The sequence below is a fragment of the Pristiophorus japonicus genome, chromosome 21 (assembly GCF_044704955.1).
Source record: "Pristiophorus japonicus isolate sPriJap1 chromosome 21, sPriJap1.hap1, whole genome shotgun sequence".
Taxonomy (NCBI): domain Eukaryota; kingdom Metazoa; phylum Chordata; class Chondrichthyes; family Pristiophoridae; genus Pristiophorus; species Pristiophorus japonicus.
In genome coordinates this window covers 83,247,043-83,267,714 of record NC_091997.1, presented here as the reverse complement: position 1 = coordinate 83,267,714, position 20,672 = coordinate 83,247,043, and the positions used below count along the sequence as shown (strand labels likewise).

Sequence of the window (20,672 nt, the reverse complement as noted above, 5' to 3'; positions counted from 1 at the left end):
GGATCATCGCCTACCAGGTCGTTTGCTGCGAAATATTGGTCGATATGCTCCGTAAAGACTTCCCAATCTTCACACTGAGAACTTTTCTAATGCACCAACGTGTATCTTTTTTGCGTGAAAGTTCGTAATCTCGTCGCCAGTTATGTCATTAATACTCTTATGAATGACTCCATGAGGTCTAGTATTGTTCTTGAACTGTTGTGACCTTAGTCTCATTTATTGTAACTCCAGAGTGAGGCACAACCATGGTGGGCAGCTTTTTATACTGGGCCCTGCACACCTATGCAGGTGACCCTCAGGTCTCCCGCCGCAGTGCCCTCTGGTGGCACACCTTATGTGACTATACAGTTAGTGTACATGTTCTACATACCTGACAGGCTCTGTGTTTGTGAAATCAATCTGAGCAATTTAAAAACTGCAAATGCTTTATAATACATTGGAACTTTATTAGCCAGAACAAGCATAACCTGTATCTGAGAGTGTATCCAGCTCATCACTGAGTGCATTCTAAGTAAATTGTTCGTGAATCCAAAGCTTTCAAAATTGAACATGTCTGCAATTAATGTGTGTGAAATTTTAATGTTATTCGGGACAATTAGAATGAATGATAATTGGCTATTGTGATTATTTATATATATAGATGTGAATGTGTGTAAGCGCACACACACTATGTGTATATATATATATATATATATATTCTTTATATTTACAGGAATTTCTGTTCCCTCCCTCCCCCCGCCCCCCAAAAAAAAATAGTTGAGCCTGGAAGATCCCAGGTTTGATTTCCTGTGTGCATGAAATGAGCTTATCCCAACCCCGGTGGCTTTAGGGGAGGATGATGAGCCTCAGAGGCCCTCGGTTATAGAGGGAATGTTGACCAGTGTTCCTGCTCCCCATCGTCCTCTACCAGCCCTTGCTGGAAGTGTAACTACGTGGATATTGGGTGAGCAAAGGGCTTGGCTGTGAGGTGCTGCAGCCGAATAATCTACTGACCCTCGCTCGCACAGGAAGAATGGCTACTGAGGGGAAGTAACAGAGGGTACCGTCAGGAAAACAGGATGGGAGGGGATGGGGGGTGGGGAGGACAACTGGCCGAAAGATCAAAGGGGGAAAATGGTGGTGGCTTTGTGTCATTGAAATGGGAGCATATTGCAAAGTGGTATGTGATTAGGAGGGGTCGTTTAAAACAGCATATTTCAGCAGGAATATACAGAGAAGGGCAACTTTGGCCCAGAATTTGCTGGATCGCACTTGCGCAGAAATTGACACCAGTTTCTGAGCCGATCTTGCTGTCGGGACCTTGCACCTAAAGTTCTGACAGAGCTCAATTTGCCTTTGCCAGAACGCAAAAACAAATGTAAAATTAGTGCAAATGCAGCACCCCCAATCGAGTTAATAGTGAGTGGGCTGCTGCCATGGCACACAGACAACCTCACTCTCTGCCTCTTCCTTCTGCTGCTCCAATTCCTTTTCTGTTATTATGGAAAAAAAAAGATTTACTTTTATATTGTGTCTTTCAGGACCACCGGACGTCTCAAAGCCCTTTACAGCCAATGAAGTACTTTTGGAGTGTGGTCACTGTTGTAATGTGGGAAATGCGGCAGCCAATTTGTGCACAGCAAGCTCCCACACACAGCAATGTGACAATAACTAGATAATCTGTTTTTGTTATGTTGATTGAGGGATAATGTTGATTGGCCAGGACACCAGTGATAACTCCCCTGCTCCTCTTCAAAATCGTGCCATGGGATCTTTTACATCCACCTGAGAGGGCAAATGGGGCCTCGGCTTAACGTCTCATCCGAAATGCAGAACAGTGATGTGTTTGGGATGGCCATTCTAGGTGTGTGATCCTTCTGAGTGTGGGATCGGGCAGATCCAACAAATTTCGGGTGCATTGAGACAGACCGCACTTTTGTTAATTACAGTGTAGGTTTCAGCTGCGTACCCCCTACAAAAAATCTAGTGCTGAGGGAGCGCTGCACTATCGGAGGTGCTGTCTTTCAGATGAGACCTTAAACCGAGGCCCTGTCTGCCCTCTCAAATGGATGTAATAGATCCTGTGGCAATATTTCGAAGAGGAGCAGGGGAGTTATCCCCGGTGTCCTGGCCAATATTTATCCCTCAATCAACATCAATAAAACAGATTATTTTGGTCATTATCCCATTGCTGTTTGTGAGAGCTTGCTTGTGCGCAAATTGGCTGTCGCGTTTCTCACATTGCAGCAGTGACTACAGTTCAAAAGTACTTCATTGGCTGTAAAGCGGTGTGGAGAGGCACAGGTCTGTCGAAGAGTGCACGGGTGGGGAAACAGAGACCTACCTATCTGCAGGGGAAGGCAGGGAAGGGAAGTAATCTGCCTTTTAAGTGCTGGTTCTGTTCAATCACTCAACTGCTGGTAAACTACTCCAGTGTGACCTCTGGCAGTCAGCCAAGCCCGTCTGTGTAAATGATGGGGGCAGATTGGGTTTCAGGAAACCCTGATACTTCTCATTCCTAATGAAAAGTGAATTTGTTGTGCAGATTACCAGCTAACATTCCATTCCGATTAGGCACACATTACCTCGGTGTGGATTGGATTACAGAGTGGGTGTGTGTGTGTGTGTCTCGCTTACTCGCTCAAACACACATATGCACAACACTGATACATGTGTCGACAGAGAGTGGGGTGTTAAAGGTCATTACTCAGACTGGCGGAATATGGGAAGCAGTACTGGGACCAATGTTGTTCACTCGTTACATCAACAATTTGGACTGTGGAATCAGAAATACAATATCAATATTTGCGGATGATGCCAATTTAGGGGTTTGTGGTTGGTACTGAGGAGGACTGCGACCAAATACATGAAAACATTACCAAGCTTGCAGAATTTGCGTGTAAATAGCAGATGAATTTAAATAGAGAGAAGTACATAAGAGAGAAAGGAATAGAAGGATGAAAGAGAGATTTACATTTATACCGCGTCTTTCACAACCACCGGATATTCCTAATAAGGTGAGATAAAATAAATAGAGTGGGCGCAGGCTCATGTGGAACATGGAAATGTAGTGCCAAATGGCCTGTTTCTGCTGAATTCTGTGTAAGCAGCACGCTGACACATGGTTGTTGGAACATCTGCGACCTGAAGTGAGGCAGCCTGGGAATTCGTGCTGAATGGCAACGGTGACTGCAGAGTGTCTGGGGCAGCAGAGGTTGGCATTATGTCTGGGGCAGCAGAGGTTGGCATTATGTCTGGGACAGCAGGGTTGGCGTTATGTCTGGGACAGCAGAGTTGGCATTATGTCTGGGACAGCAGAGTTGGCATTATGTCTGGGACAGCAGAGTTGGCATTATGTCTGGGACAGCAGAGTTGGCATTATGTCTGGGACAGCAGAGTTGGCATTATGTCTGGGACTGCAGGGTTGGCATTATGTCTGGGACAGCAGAGTTGGCATTATGTCTGGGACAGCAGAGTTGGCATTATGTCTGGGACTGCAGGGTTGGCATTATGTCTGGGACAGCAGAGGTTGGCATTATGCGAGGCCATCATACTGCTCTCTGGCCAGTTTGTGGGTGTGGAGAGAGCTCTTCAAAGGAAGGCCCAGGGCGCGCTCATACAGGTCGTTGTCAGCCTGAGTGACACTGGTGGTGATCAGGGAGAAATTCCTCTCGTGAAAATCTGCATCCAAGGCGCCCCATAATTCACCACATACCCATTATGTCATGCAGAGTTACTTATGCCTTGCACTGTGGGGTCGAATTGGGCACGCATTTTTCCATCAGTTTTTCCAGTGAAGCCAGTACAAGGTTAAGCGGGACACTCGGCTTCTGGTATAATTGGTGTCACTTTGATTTCTGACGAGCAGAAGTCAATATTCCCATGCCATTGGGCATGGTTATGTGATCTCTGAATGCTGCCCAGCCCCCTGACTTCACTGCTCCCACCAGTCGGTGCACTCGGGCCTTTGCTGTAACTCCGATTTTTCCCACTGAAATCCTGGAAGAGCTGGGGCTCCAGTTAGCTGGTAACGCACTCTGCACCACGAGCCCTTTCAGCAGCTCAGTGCTGTCTCCTGCGTACCTGTGGTTGAGGCTGTGGTTTGCTGCTGACACACACCCTGGGATGGAGCTTTAGTTCATCCAATATTCTTAATGAAATGATCCAGTCAGAGATTCATAGAATAATACAACACAGGAAGGAAGCCTTTTGACCCATCCTGCCTGTGCCGGCTCTTTGAAAGAGCGATGCAATTAGCCCTACTCTTTCCCCAGAGCCCCGCCAATCTTTCCTTTTAAGTATTTATCCAAATCCCTTTTGAAAGTTATTATTTAATCTGCTTCCACCCTTTCAGGCAGTGCATTCCAGATCATCATATCTCTGTGTTTTTAAAGAAAAACTCTCCATCCCGCTGGTTTTTGCCAAATATCTTCTATCTGTATCCCCTGGTTACTAACCCTCTTGTCAGTAGAAACATAGAAATTTACAGCGCAGAAGGAGGCCATTTTGGTCCATCGTGTCTGCGCCGGCCGACAAAGAGCCGCACGGCCCTCGGTCAGCAGCCCTGAAGGTTACATATAAACCTATGGACAATGGCGGAAAGGTAAAGAGCACCCAGCCCAACCAGTCCGCCCCACACCACTGCGCCCCACACCACTGCAACACCCCTTCTACTGAAACATTCTACACTCCACCCCAACCGGAGCCATGTGATCTTCTGGGAGAGGCAAAAACCAGTGGAAGCAGTTTTTCTCCTTTGTGGTCTTTGCTGGAACTTCCTCAGTCTATTTTTGTTAGTGTCCTTAGTTTAGTATCACTGTCGTACAAGCGAACCAGGTATTTTTGCCACATTGTATTCTAATGTTTGTCTTTATTCCCATCAGTGATTAATGTGTAGATGGGTCTTTTGTTGCCAAGTGCTAACTGATTAAAGATCAATTTGTGCTCCGCTGTGCGCTGGAGGGAAGTGGGACAGTGTCTGGTCCTCCGAGGGACTGTTGAATCCGGTGTCTGTGCGACCATTGCTTTCCCTGGGTTTATTCATCTGGATCCATTCCAGATCAGCAGCCAATCTAAATGATGTAATCAACCATAAATGGCACCAATTAATTAAGTCTATTCAGAAGAACTGCAGATGTCAGAAAAGACAATTTCCAGAGCTTGAACTCGTGGCTGCGTCTGATCGTCACTCTGCGACGTGGACCAGAGGACCTCTTCCTCCAGTGTTGGTGGCAGAATAGGCGAGTGTGAAGCTTGTCTGCAGATTCATGCCCTCCCACCTATTGGCTGCAAACTGCTGAGGATTAAATGGATTAAGTTGGGTCAGTTAAGGGAGCAGAGAGTGAAGAATTAGGATTTATTTCCATTTCTTGCTAATACTGTCTCCCCTCTCTGCCCCGGGCAAGAGATAACATCTTGCATTTATATAGTGCCCTTAACGCAGGAAAGGGTAATAAGAACAAGAAGCGGGAGTAGACCATTTGGCCCCTCGAGCCTGCTCTGCCATTCAATAAGATCATGGCTGATCTGATCTTGGCCTCAGCTCCACTTCCCAACCCGCTTCCCATAACCCTTGACTCGCTTATCGTTCAAAAATCTGTCTATCTCCACCTTAAATATATTCAATGACCCAGCCTCCACAGCTCTCTGGAGTTGAGAATTCCAAAGATCCACGACCCTCCGAGAGAAGAAATTCCTCCCCCATTTCCGTTTTAATGGGGTGACCGCTTATTCTGAAACTGTGCCTCCCAGTTCTAGATTCCCCCACGAGGGGAAACATCCTCTCTGCATCTACCCTGTCAAGGCCCCTCAGAATCTTATATGTTTCAATAAGACAGGAAATGACACCAAGCCAAAGGAGGAGATGTTGGGACAGGTTACTAAAAGCATGGTCAGAGGTAAGTTTTAAGGGGGGGTCTTAAAGGAGGAGAAAGAGTTGGAGATGCGGAGAGGTTTAGTAAGGGAAGTTCAGAACTTGGGGACTGGACAGCTGAAGGCACACCTGCCAAGGTTGGGGTGAAGGGATTGAGGGGGGTGAAGGGATTGAGGGATGCATATGAGGAGTTGGAGGAAAGCCGAAGTCTCGGAGGGTTTTGGGGCTGGAGGAGGTTACAGAAATAGGAAGGGGCAAGCCCATGGAGAGACTTAGATTGGAACGTGGGTGATGGGGATTGTGATCGAGTCCTAGCCCTGGTTACCAGTGGCCTGTTTCTACAGGTTCTCGGTGGGGAAATAGCCACAGTAACAATTCAATGGCTCTCTATTCCACAAATTACTGAAATGCGCCCAGGACATAGTCGGGCTTTTTACATAGCATATGCGGCTCAGAAACAAGCCATTCGGCCCAACCAGTCCATGCTCCACTCGAGCCTCTTACCGCCTTTCCTCATCTAATCCTATCAGCATAACCCTCTATTCCCTTCTCCCTCATGTGTTTATCTAGCCTCCCTTTAAATGCATCGATACTATTCACTTCAACAACTCCCTGTGGCAGCGAGTTCCACATTCTCACCACTCTCTGGGTGAAGAAGTTTCTTCTGAATTCCCCATTGGATTTCTTGGTGACTATCTTATATTGATGGCCTCTAGTTATGCTCTTCCCCACAAGTGGAAACACTCTCTCTATATCCACTCTATCAAAACCTTTCATCATTTTAAAGACTTCTATTAGGACGCCCTTCAGCCGCCTTTTTTCAAGAGAAAAGAGACCCAGTCTGTTCTAAATGTTACAGGCCCGCCTGTATTTTCTGTCTGAAATAAACCTACCAAGGCAAGATTGGAAACCTTGTTATTGATATAAATGCCATGCTGGCCTGGTGTCTTGCAAGTCAGTCAGCCATTTCTTTGGCAATTAGTGGTGAGGTTTGAGTTTCTGCAAACATGAGGCAACTAGTTTGGAGCTGGACAGAAGGTGGTTTCCCAAGCCCAAGCCCTGGTGATCCAGCAGCATTTTCTCTTTCATTACCCAAGTTAGGCATTGTGTTTTTTTTGTATCAAGCGCAGTAGCCTCTCGAGAACTGCGAGCATTCAGTGCAGAGGGAACACTGGGTGAAAGTATGTGCTTGGGGAGGAGACTCTGGCTGGGGGAGGGGATCCTTGAATAAGGCCTTTTGGACTTGTATGTGTGTTGGCAGGGAGCTGGGAAGTGTCCTGTGTGTGAAAGAGCAGGCTGGAGTGCTCACTATAATTGTACGACTGTTGCCAGGTGCCGTCTGCCCCCTACAGGCCCGATAAAGTATTGCAACTGCTGGCTGAGACATTGGCATTTCCTGTTGGCGTCCTTCAGGTCTGCAATGTCTTTTACGAGATGTACTCGATCTGACCTGGGTTGTTGATTATAATTGTGGTATAAAATGTCTGTTGATTAAGTTAGAACTTACTGCCAATTCATTACCCATTAACACAGAGCGACGTGTCCCCCTCGCTAATCCTATTCTACAGGGATCAGGTTCCAGAAGACTGTGTGAAATCCAGGACTCTTCAATATCCGCATCATGCATCATATAAAGTAGCATGAACCGAGTGGAAGAACTGTTTCAGGCCATTCCTGTGCACGTCCGTTGGAATTGGCTATATACTTGAAAAGGAAATGTTTGCAGGGCTGTGGGGAAAGCAGGGCAGTGGGACATTTTGAATGGCCACCTACTGTGCTGTACGATGCTATGAGCCCCAGAGTACAACCTGTTGAGTTGCATTAGGTTATGGGATGGCCTGGCATATTCCTCACACTGCAGAGTACGCGCTGGGTTTGATTAACTTATCTGTGTCCTGTTGTACAGGAGTCAGACGAGATTATTGCAGTAACAACACAAACACTGAAAGAGATTCTGGACATTGTTTGATGTGTTGGGCAGCTGCCACGTTTCAAGTGCTTGCTTGGAATAAATTGCATCTGACTGCACCCTCTTGAGGGCTGGCACCGTTTCTGTTGGGGTTTAATATCATGCCTGCTGACCCTGTACGGGTTGGGTTACAATGGGGCTCGAATTCCGTGTATTTTTCATTAGGAAACAGAGACTTGACGTGGCCTCTTGTGAAGAAAGAAAAGAGTTTCACAAAGAGGCCTCACAGAACAGTGGCAGTGCACTTGGGTCAGTGCCCAGACTGGCACCGACTGGGTCCACCCTCTCCCTTGGGGTGTTGCCAATCATCGCTGGGGTCATTTACAGCTTTGGTAAACCGGCAAATGACCTGTGTAACCGGGTTCCACTGGCCACGACAAATTGAAGGTGCCTTGACCCCAAATTCACCCCTTTTTTTTGCACCACCTTCTCTGTTAAAGTGAGCATTAACGCAGGCATCGGCATCGACCACACTTGTAAACGGGCCTGTTGAGGCTGCAATAGATACGCCCTCAAATGGTGCAGAAAGGAGAAGAACTTCGACATGGGTGTCCAGGAGAGTGGAGGAGGAGGACAGTCGGGCTGAACAACAACTTACGTAGATATATATAGTGCTTTTAACGTAGTCAAACATCCTAAGATACTAAACTTTCAACAGGCCTGAAATGGGAAGGCTCATTCGATGGGAATATTTTTTTTCTTCGTTCATGGGCTGTGGGCGTCGCTGGCAAGGTTGGTATTTATTGCCCATCCCTAATTGCCCCTTGAGAAGGTGGTGGTGAGCCACCTTCTTCAACCGCTGCAGTCCCTGCGGTGAAGGTTCTCCCACAGGGCTGTTGGGGAGGGAGTTCCAGGATTTTGACACTGCGATATATTTCCAAGTCAGGATGGTGTGCGACTTTGAGGGATACTTGGAAATGGTGGTATGCGCCTGCTGCCCTTGTCTTTCTAGGTGGTAGAGGTCGCCCGTTTGGGAGGTGCTGCCGAAGAAGCCTTGGCGAATTGCTGCCGTGCATCTTGTAGATGGTACACACTGCAGCCAGGGGGCGCCGGTGGTGGAGGTGACACTACAGCCTCCGTTCACTGACCCACGCTGACCTGTACCTGCATTGAGAGCTTGATTATTTAATGCAGGTTAAGCTTTAGTGTGTTGCTTTCCTCTGTTAGGAGCTTGGAGGGAGAAGGCAAATTTACCAGATCTCTTTCAGACAGGACACTCATCTTGTTCTGTTTTGTAAAAAAAACAATTTGAATCCAAGTGAGTGTTTTTGACCCCAGTATACCTCTTGAGGAATTCAACGAGATGGAGCTACTCATTCAGCTCCCTGGTTCATAATTTTGAGCTCTGCAAAATAAACCGAGAATACATCCCTCGTGTCCAGCAAGAAGCCAGGATTTATGGGCATATCCTGATAGTAAATCCTCTAATTCCCGGAAGACATGGCCTGTTTAAGGATACAGGGCAGCAGGCAGCTTGGGGTCGTTTTTTAATTCAACCAAAGGTTGTGTATGGTGGTCAGAGTTTCTGGATATTTCATTATCTCTATGTTTCTCCCCTCCCTCTCTGCCAGGTGTCCTGGTGGTTAATGTGACTTGGCGGAACAAGACCTACGTGGGAACTCTCCTGGACTGCACACGACATGACTGGGCCCCGCCAAGGTGAGCAAAGGAATAACGTTGTGGCTTTAAAGGAGATCTGTAGTGGAGGGTATCTGAATGGTAAATGCACTGGTACATGGGACCCCCGTGCACTGGCTGAAAACAGCAGGGGGTTGGTCATGTTTCCCTGTACCTTTATACACCTGGGGGGTGGGGGTGGGGGTGAAAATGAGGTTGGAGGCTTCTTGGGGCGCTAATGGTGGCGGGATGGGAAATTTTGCACCGGAAAATGGTTTGCGACGGCAGCCAAAAGATTTGGTTACTGCGCCTCGAGAGTGGCGTCGAGCACGAAGGGAGGCATTCCACACCCATCTCGGGGATCTAGGCCAGGTGAGCAACTGAAAATCCGTTGCTCAACAACCGGCCTCAGCGCCCCAAGAGAGGCCTTCCTGGAAAAACAAAATCGAGACAAAAAACATTCCCGATAAATACCAGTCTCCCTGGCTTACCACCCAACTGTTCCTTCAAATGGCACTGTTTTGCCTCCATTATCCTGAGCTTATTCTAGAGGTTGATCACTCTGTGTGCGAACATTTTATTGTTACATCTGGCAACTCTACTCATTTGCAAGTTTCTCTATGCTCTTATGACCATCCAATTACTCAATATTTTCACAACTGTTGCACTCAACTACTGATAATTCGAAAATGGGTTTTGTACCTAATTTATTTTTGAATGATCCAGTAATTTGAACTAAGCAACATAAATATTATAAGTCAAACATTTTTTTTGAATTACTTGTATTAGATACCTGAAATCAGGAACTTTTCAAATTGCTTCATGGCCTCGCTCCTCCCTATCTCTAATCTCCTCCAGCCCGACAATCCCCCAAGATCCCACCGCTCCACCAATTCTGGCCCCTTGAACATCCCCGATTTTAATTGCTCCACCATTGGTTGCCTGGGTCCCAAACTCTGGAATTCCCTCCCTAAACCTCTCTGCCTCTCTACTTCTCTTTCCTCCTTTAAAACCTACCTCTTTGACCAAGCTGCCATAATCTTATATGGCTCGTTGTCAAATGTTTTTGATGTTCCTGTGAGGCGCCTTGGGACATTTTACTAGTTAAAGGCGCTATATAAATGTAAGCTGTTGAATTAAGAGGAGTAGACTGTATCGGACAATAAATAGTTGACCTATACCTAACCTTTGAGATTGGAGTTACCCTTTTCCAGGCTAATCTAATTGAATTTAGGAACAGTGAATGTTAATATGCTTGTTTCTTTCAATACCTAATTTTAATCTTTAATCCCCATAATTCCGTTTCAAACTTGTGTATTGGTTAGTTTCACCTATTGAGACTGTTAACTTAGAAACTATCTTAACATTGAAAAGTTTTGAATTGGGACGCGAACATAACACCCAATATGCAGCACTCTGGAGTGATGGGACATGACTTTTGAACGATACAGGAGTTTTTGAACGATAAGGGAGTCGAGGGTTATGGGGAGCGGGCGGGGAAGTGGAGTTGAGGGCAAGATCAGATCAGCCATGATCTTATTGAATGGCGGAGCAGGCTCGAGGGGCCAAATGGCCGACTCCTCCTATTTCTTATATTCTTATGGCTTGGCACCTGCGCTCCTTTTTTCCAGAGTGCTCCTGATCTCTCCTGCTTCGCTGTGGGGCAGTGGCGTGCAGAAGCCAGATGTGTCCCTGCAGCGACAAGAGGATCAGCAGGAGAATGCCCGCAGATTGCTCTTGCACACTTCCGAGTGGTTCTATCAGAACCATGTTGGGAGATCTGGAGACAGGCCACCTGACCACAGGTGGTGCATGGGAGGTCAGGAATGGGAGGAAGTATCACCTTAAAGGAAAAATGGAAGAGTTTTTGTGAAATTGAATACATCTGTTTCTCACTCCGTTCCCCAATGCTCCAATCTGGTACGAGCCCCCTCTACCATAGGCCGTTAGAAACGTTCCAAAAACCCTGGGATGACTCCTTCGCTCATCGTTTTTTTTCCTTTTCCCTTCAACTGTCTGGGAAAACATGTGGGTCTGCACTTGCTTCTTCTTTAGGAGGCTATGGCTGAGATTGGTAAGTTGCCAATGGAAATAACAACTGTAATAAAAAAAGACATAGCGCCTTTCACGACCACCGGATGTCTCAAAGCGCTTTACAGCCAATGAAGCAATTTTTTTTTTTGAAGTGTAGTCACTGTTGTAATGTGAGAAACGCGGCAGCTAATTTGCGCACAGCACGCTCCCACAAATAGCAATGACCAGATGATAACTCCCCTGCTCTTCTTCGAAATAGTGGCTGTGGGATCTTTTATGTCCACTTGGGAGAGCAGACGGGGCCTCGGTTTAACGTCTCATCCGAAGGACAGCACCTCCGACAGTGCAGCGCTCCCTCAGCACTGCACTGGAGCGTCAGCCTGGATTGAATGTGCTCGAGTCCCTGGAGTGGGACTTGAACCCACAACCTTCTGACTCCGAGGCGAGTGTGCTGCCCACTGAGCCACAGCTGACACAGCAATCCATGGTTCATCCACTCCATAGCTCAGTACAATCCCATCCACTGTATTCCTCATGTACTTAATATCGTGGAACCTGTTGTTGAACCGATAATATCTTCATTTGCTTGAGCACAGATTGGGTTTCATAGGTAGCGCTGCCTGATTCCATTCATTACCCATTAAATTCAGGTCGGAACATTCTATTAACGAGAAACCCTACAGCACCCTCTCTTGTCCATTTCACCCAGCTGACTTCTTTGATTTACATTTCCCAGGTTCTGTGAATCGCCGACAAGTGACCTTGAGATGAGGGGCAACAATCGAGGGAGGGGGAAACGAGTGCGCCCCACCATCACCACTCCAGTGATCGAGGCCAGCGTGGTACCAGAGATCAAGGTCGTTAACAAGACTCGGGCATGCACGAGTAGCAAGGGGCGCCGGGGCAGCCAGAACTCCTCCGACAGACGTACCCCAACAAACACAGTCGAAGACGTCAAGGCGAGTCCTTCAGCGGGGAACAAACGGAAAAACAAACCCGCCCCAGACCTGGACTTAACCTCGAGTTCTGAGGACTCGAAAGGAGGGAAACGGATGCGTTCGAACTCTCGGGGGGCTGCAACCCCGACTCCAGTCCCGGGAGTGAAACCAGAGCCGTCCATGCCTGAGCATAACTGCCCATCCCCTGTCCTCATTGACTGCCCCCACCCCAACTGCAGCAAGAAATACAAGCACATTAACGGCCTCAGGTACCACCAGGCCCACGCGCACACAGACAGCGATGGCAAGCTCGAGGGAGACATCGACAGCGAGGAGAAGAACTCCGATGGTGAGGACTGCACCCAACACCCATTGCTGAGTCAGGACTCTAGTAGCTGCAATGGCTCTTCCAGCTCGCACACATTCTGTCAGTCAAAGGGCTCCATGTCGCCAGCCCGTTCGGTCACGCCAAAAGGGAGGAGGGAAGGCAGCATGGAGGCCCACAGCCCTTCCTCGGCTGCAAAGCTGGGTGCTGGGAAGGGTTCCAGTAAAAAGAAGGTCCCTTCAGAGGCTGACACAGAGTCTGGTGGGATGTATAATGTTGACTGTCCCGAAGAGGGACCCCCAGTCGCCAGTCCAAGTGATGATACAGGCAACGATGGAGATGACTCGAGTGAAAAGAAATCGGTCTTGGAAAAGGAAAAAGCCAAGAAATCGAGTAGTTCGAAATCCGACAAGCTTCCTCTCAAAACAAAATCAGCCAGGCCCATCGTCCCTGCCATGCCGGCACAGATATACAGTTTCCCCACTGCCACTTTTACTGCATCTGGCCCAGGGTCTGCTCCTAGTCTGGCTACCACTGTTGTCCAAGCAATGCCCAAGAGTCCCCCACTCAAAGCCATTCAACCCAAGCCGACTGTCATGGGGGAGCCGTCGACAGTGAACCCGGCCCTCACCCCCTTAAAGGAGAAGAAGAAAAAGGAGAAGAAGAAGAAAGATGCCAAGGAGGCTGCGAGTCCCAAGCCACTGGGCAAAGGAGGAAAGCCCGAGGACGGCAAAAGCCCTTTCCGAGATTCCGCGGCAGATTCTGTGCCCAAAGGCGAGGGCCTCTTGAATGGCTCCTCGGAGTCGCACGAGAGCCGCTTGGCAAGCATCAAAGCCGAAGCGGACAAAATCTACAGCTTCACCGACAACGCGCCGAGCCCGTCCATCGGCACGGCCAGCAGGTTAGAAGGCACCGGCTTGGTCACGCCTATAACGCCTTTGCATATGGTGACACAGAACGGGGCGGACAGCTCCTCGGTCAAGACCAATAGTCCAGCATATTCTGATATCTCTGATGCAGGAGAAGATGGAGAGGGGAAGGGAGATGGCACTAAAGTCAAAACGTCATCTCCCGACCAAATGGCTAAGGAAAGTGCCAAGAAAGCATTATTTTCTTCCTCCTCCTCCTCCTCGTCCTCTTCTTCAAGAACTCAGCCACCTTTAAATAAGGAAACTCACTCTCCTTACTATCAGGGTTATGACGCCTACTACTCTCCAAACTACGCCCACTCGAGCCCTGGAGGTACCAGCAGCGGCTCGGGGGCAGTTGGTCATTCGGTCAAGATCAAGAAGGAGATCGATGAGGAGGGTGTGGAGGTGAGGGTCAAAGTTGAAAGTACAGACGAGAAAAAGATGGAAATGGCCAACGCAGGCCACCATCCTTCGGTGATCCAGCAAAGATCCCAAATGTACATGCAACCTCTCTATTACGGTCAGTATGCGTACATGCCCCAGTACGGGTACAGTGATCAGGGGTACCACAGTCACATGATGAGCACAAACCCCGCGTACAGGCAGCAATACGAGAAGATATGCGAGGAGCAGCACAAGCAGAGGCAAGAGCAGAGCCGGGGGAAACACGCGGCCAATGACTCGGACAAGAAGCAAGAGCACGGCATGAAAGACCGAGACCGGGAGGAGTGGAAGCAGAAGCCTCCCGCCTCCGCCACGCTGTCGAAAGCCCCCAGCTTGACGGACCTTGCAAAGCCAGTGCCCAACAAGCCCAAGGACTCGACGGACTCCATGAAATATGCCACAATGGCAAAGGCAGACGATGCATCCAAGCTGCAATCCCAGCAAGCGGAGGGACTAAAAATGAAATTGACTGAGGGGAGCCACCTTGGCAGGGAGTTGTGTGAAACAAAACCAGGTCTGGAGACAAGCAAACACTCTGGCATTGATCCAGCGCTGTGGTACAGACAGGTAAGGACCAAACCCGGATACGTGACGGCTTTTACAGGTTGCTCTGCACTAACCAACTGCATCTTTTAACCAGGAATGTTAATTCAGCTGTATGTTGACCTAACCTGATTACAGTACAGAGCTATCACCATACTTGACCCGGCATTAGTGATGGGTGCCGTGTACAGTGCATTATTCATAAACAAGCTGAACTGACGCAGAAGTAAAGAGCTTGAATTTATAAAGTGGATTTCACATCCTCAGGAGGCCCCACAGGGCTTCATAGCCAGGGAATTACTTTTTGAAATACAGTCACTTGTTTTGTAGGAAAACCTGCAACTAATTTGCACACAGTACGGTCCCACACACAATGTACGGGTTAAATTACCAGATTTAATCTGTTCTCGTTGGTTTAGACTGGGAGATAAACGTTGGCCAGGACGCGCACAGAACTTTCCTGCTCTTTTAGAAAAGTGCTGTTTTCTTTTATGTCCACCTGAACATGTAGACGAGGCCTTGGTTTAATGTCTTGATCAAAAGACAGCTCCTCCAACAGTGCAGCATTTCTTAGAATATACAACACAGAAACAGGCCATTCGGCCCAACCAGTCCATGCCGGCGTTTATGCTCCACTCAAGCCTCCTTCCGTCTTTCCTCATCTAACTCTATCAGCATAACCCTCTATTCCTTTCTCCCTCATGCTTATCTAGCCTCCCCTTAAATGCATCTATACTATTCGCCTCAACTACTCCCTCAACAGTGCACTGAAGTCGTAAAGTGAGACTTGAACCCAACGCCTTCTGACTCGGGAGAAAGTGAGCTTTGACACAGATGAGCTTAAAATCCAATTGATCCATTTAAGGTTTGAGTGTTGGAGTTGAGAAGGGGGAGAAGAGTCATATGATGCTCGTAGTTTTGGACTGGGGATTACTTTATATCACCATGGTGCAGAGTGAGGCTTCTATTTTGAAAACTTGAGCCCGTCTTTTTGCAATCCCAGTTCCTTCTCTTGAAATCAGCAGGCGTGTGATCTGAAAATAAAATTTGCGTTTTGATAGGTTCATTTGAAAAAGTTGGGTTCCTCTCAAGTTATGTTCTGTACATCTTCAGATGCTGGAAAGGGCCAGCGCAGACTCGGGCTGAATGGCGGCCTCCTGTGCTGTACTATTCAATGATTCAATCATGTGTGTGGCTGTGGAGGCCATGAGGCTGAATGTTAGAGTTTCAAATTGGACTTGGAGCGTTCAGTTGCTTTAAACAACACATTTTAAAAATGAAGTTTCCCGTTAAAATAACTCCAGTTGGTAAATCAAGTCTCCAGTCATCGAGACCCTCAAGATTCCACGCACTGCCTTTGGTCTTTGTCGAGTCAGGTGATCTCTGGGCACTGTTTGAGGGTCTAACAATTAACCTCACTGTCCTCAAGCAAAACAGTCACACTCAGTCCGAGTTGACAGACAAGGGCAGCATTGAGCTCTGTTCTGATAACAACCCTCGCTTGCAGGGTGCACGAGTTACTGGCTACGTTGGGGAAGGAGAGAGCAATTCCCATTGTCCATACATGACATTATTGAAGACTGCCCATTCGAGAATGTATTCCAAAGTATAACCGCACAAAGTGCAGCTGGAGACAGTAACTCCGATGTTCAGGAATGAGCAGTGCCCGTAAAATATGGTATTTTTCACCGAGAGCACCAGGCTTTCCTTCAGACGCACTACATCTGGTTTTACAATGTTTGAAATCCGATACAAAGCAAATATGTTTCAAAAAAAATCTAACATTACTTTAGGCATCAGCTTAGCATCTGCAGATGTTTTGAGTGCATGCAGCTGCAATTCCCCTCGAGTTTCCAAGGGGAAGTATATGCCACATGATGGTTACATAAGCCTAAGTGCCAAGGGATCTGTGCTCCCTTATTAATGATGGTGCCATTACGCTACTGCCCTGGCTAACACCGTCAATCCCTCAGTCGGAATCTGGGTTGAAATGCACAGGGGCGGTCTCGTATGTTCATTCCTATTGACTCTTAACTTAGAGTTTGCATGAAATTTTAACTAGATTTACTACAAAGAAACAGTCTCTAGTGGCATTGTTCATGGAGTGTCGTGAGCTACAATTCACCTGTTGGCCACCTTCTGCAACCCCAGGACCTGTTTTACATATGGAATTCCCTTCATAACTGATTACGTGGACATGTTCAATGTTAAAGTGTTGCCAAAAATCGTGACGACAAGACGTGACTAGGAAGTGCACATTTGCACAATGTTTTTAATGTAATTATAGATATTTGTAATATCCCTCTCTAGAATTAAAACCTATTGTCACCGCTTCAGTTTCATAAATCGGTACCTCAATGCTGCAATGACAAAACTCTAAGCTTTTTTAAAAAAAAATCATTTCAACCAATTCTCCGTGATGTGGTACTTAGAAATTCAGATCAGACTAACTGCTTAATGAGGAAAGATTGGATAGGTTGGGGTTATTTCTTTGGAACAGAAGAGGCTGAGCGAAATCCTGATTGAGGTGTATAAAATCATGAGGGGCCTAGATAGAGTGGATAGGAAGGACCTATTTCCCTTCGCAGAGGAGTCAATAATCAGGGGGCATAGATTTAAAGTAATTGGTAGGAGGTATAAAGGAAATTTGAGAAGAACTTTTTCACCCAGCGGGTGTTGGGGGTCTGGAACTCACTGCCTGGTGGTAGAGGCAGAAACCCTCATCACATTAAAAAGTTGGATGTGCACTTGAAGTGCCGTAACCTACAGGGCTACGGACCGAGAGCTGAAAAGTGGGATTAGGCTGGGTAGCTCTTTGTCGGCCTCCTTCCGTGCTGTAAATTTCTATGGTTCTATGAACTGATCTCAGATGTGACCGTTGTGGAGGCGTAACAAAGAAAGGGGGAAAGAAATCAGTTAAGGTTCCCGCTCTTGATCATCAGGCAGTGAGTGACCTCCGACTAAAGTTGATGAGTATGTGGATGTGATGCCTCACTGGGTCACTCGCTGATTCTCCGAGTCTGGGCTCATGCCTGAAAAACGACTGCTGAGTTGAAATGGTCGCAGTAGAGAAGAGGGAGGCAGAAGATTGGGAAAGGAGGGCGGGGAATATTCTTCAGAACACACAGGGATGTTTTTATCCTAAGTTTCTAACCCCACCTTAATCTGCAAGGAGCACGGGCATTCCACAATTGACTTACATATTGCTCTATCTTAGTCTATATTTTGTCTGTAACATGGAACAGCTTTGAGTTTGTGGTATGCCCATTTTGTAGGGGTAAAAAAACCTCTGACGACATCATATCTTTATTAAGTGATATTAGATTCGTAATTTTCCAGACTGTCCCTGTGCCAAGTCCCAGTCTTGCGTCTGCCTGCAGTTACAAGAAGACTTTGCCAATTGTGGATGGCCCCGATTCTTGTCACAACCGATAAAGTGAGATACAGATGGCTGAAGCCAAAGCATCAGGGATGCCTTGTCTGCATATTGTGGCATGTTGTCTCATATACGTCTCTTCCCATTATTATTTGCATTGGTGTGAAGACTCCCTTATGCTTTAGTGAAGCCAATGACTGTGCTTTTGCCTGCCAAGCTTGGAGAGAGGAAGCACTGAAAGTGCCTTGGTAGGCATTGGATTATAACGTTGCTGCCTACTCACTTAATAATAATGACTGCTGATTGGCTGAAATGTTCATTTAGGATTGGGTTGGACCAAAGGGACAGACAGCGACATAAAATAGGCTGCAGCGAAGAGCCCTGGCGAGAATGTTAATTCCCTGTGATGGATGAGCTGTCCTATTCTGCATAACTACAATGGTTGTCAAGGAAATACAGTTGAGGTTAGATCACCTTTCCTGAACAATGGCAGAATTCTAATCTGGCACTGGTGCAGGTTCCAGGGGCTGCTCTTAGGAAAGCATTGAGATGATAGGAGAATGTTCTGGCTGATGTACTCAAGTGTTGGTAAAGCCCCTTGAGAAAGGTCTGTTTTCAGTGAGTTTTATATTCCACGATAGACAATAACTAAAGCTTCGTCACATAAATCAGGAACGGAGCTGAAACTCTGAATGAACGTTACCATTTGCCAGAGGGGTTTGCATTATTCACCCTTGCCTCAGATCCCTTGGTTCTTCAGATCAGAATAGATTGGTGGGATAATTCTGACAGCTCACGGGTGGTCTCAAACCTTGGTGTGAGAGTAAGTATCTTTTGCAAAAAGTTAAGTCTGCCCGAGCCGAGGAATTCCTTCCTTTCTTCAGTGATGGATTCACTGTTGAGCAACAGAGACTTATTCCTTGTCCACCAGGGTCTGTGCTTCAGGTACTCATGGCATCTCATCAGCTCACCGTTCTGATTCGCTATAACACAAAATGGAGCAACTACACCCTCTGGCTTTGTTGACAGAGGAGAGGAACTGAGAGCTCCCCTCACAGTTCACTCCCGGTGTAAAATCGAGCTAAACTGCGGAAGGTTACGAGTTTGATGCTCCGTCTGTATGGATTTAGCTGATGCCAATCAGGTGGCAGTTGAGACACTACAATTGGTCCCAGTGTTCGTGCACTCCTGATTACCATCCATAACTCTAGCTTGAAAGTGCGGATGGGATCAGTTCAGCTGTGATGTCCCCACAATTGAATAGCTTGCTGATCTCTCTAAAGCTTGCACGTGAAGAACGTCAACTTGGAAGATGACTCTCGCCTGTAACTCCCAACGTGAGTTTGTTTCTTTGGGAGAGGCGGAGATAAAGTTTTTTTTTAAACCAGTGAGGGCGCCGCCCATTGCCATTGCCAGGTCTTCGCTTGGGAGAATTGGCTGAAACCTGCAGTTATCAGGGTGGATAGTTCTGTCTTAAAATCATGTTACAGAAGCAGATCTAGAAGACCAGCACGTGATCAAGTTATCACTCCTCCAAGGCATATCGACCGTGACCTCTATGCAGCCATCTAATTATCATTTTACCCTCTTTTTTTTTTTCCTACCAACTGGATCACTGCCCCCTTGGATGGTAAAGGCTGACTTTACTCATCGAGTACACAGTGGACTGGACTATAGACCTTACTCAAAGTTCCTTCTAGAAATAGAATTGGAATTCCGTCTGACGCAGGACATTGTGATTTCCTTTTTCATTCAGCCCTTCATTTTGAAAAACAACCCAGTCCCATAGAGTGAATATAAAGAGGATACAGTGTGCTCACATAGATGGCACCATCAGTATCAGGAAGGATAGTGTAGGTGAGACCCAAAGCCATTGGGTGTTTAAACAGGGTGAAATGGCTGGTGGAATGTCCCATAGCTACTCCAAACCCTGTGTGTAATCCTCCAGGAAAAGTGTCAAACCATTCCTCTAAGTGAGTAGCCACTACAGTTTTAAACCAATCTCCAAATGGATATCTCCAGCATATTTTCAGGCTGAAGAATCAGCAGGTTGTGGAATGCATTACCGCAAGTGGTTATTTAAACAGAAACTGGATAGGAATTTGAAAAGGATATAAGGAAAGGGAAGGGAAATGAGATTTATGTAGATCGGGACCTACACGATGGGCTGAAATGCCTCTTTCTATGGTGTAATTTCAATGATTCTATAAAAATGTGGAATAATCTAAGCACACTGTTTGCTTGAATTTGGTCTCAAATGAAGACCTGTTTAGCAAGCCCTTTGTAGCCTCATCAAGGATAATAGATAATACTTGGAAAAATAAATGAAGAATGTATTATTTTTTTTGTTGGGTATGGATATCACAGGATATGGAGTTAAGGCAGGTAAATGGAGTTGAGGTACAGATCAGGATACGGTAGCACAGTAGTTATGTTACTTGACCAATGACGCGAGTTCAAATCACACCACGGCAGCTGGGGAATTTAAATTCAGTTAATTGAGAAAACCTGGAATAAAAAGCTAGTATCATGGAATAAAACTTCCGGATTGTTGTATAAACTCATCTGGTTCACAAATGTCTTTTAGGGAAGGAAATCTGCCGCCCTTACCCGGTCTGGCCTATATGTGACTCCAGACCCACAGCAATGTGGTTGACTCTTAAC

At 46.9% G+C, this 20,672-nt stretch overlaps 1 protein-coding gene across 2 annotated transcripts in view; it reads left to right on the top strand.

Moving 5' to 3' along the window:
* LOC139234149 (zinc finger protein 609-like) overlaps positions 1-20,672 on the top strand; it is a 181,049-nt gene that overhangs the window by 145,948 nt on the left and 14,429 nt on the right. For both annotated transcript variants that reach the window (XM_070865138.1, XM_070865137.1), the window contains exons 3-4: positions 9,392-9,479; positions 12,208-14,656. In XM_070865138.1, the coding sequence (XP_070721239.1) occupies positions 9,392-9,479; positions 12,208-14,656 (2,537 nt within the window). The remainder of the gene's footprint in view (positions 1-9,391; positions 9,480-12,207; positions 14,657-20,672) is intronic.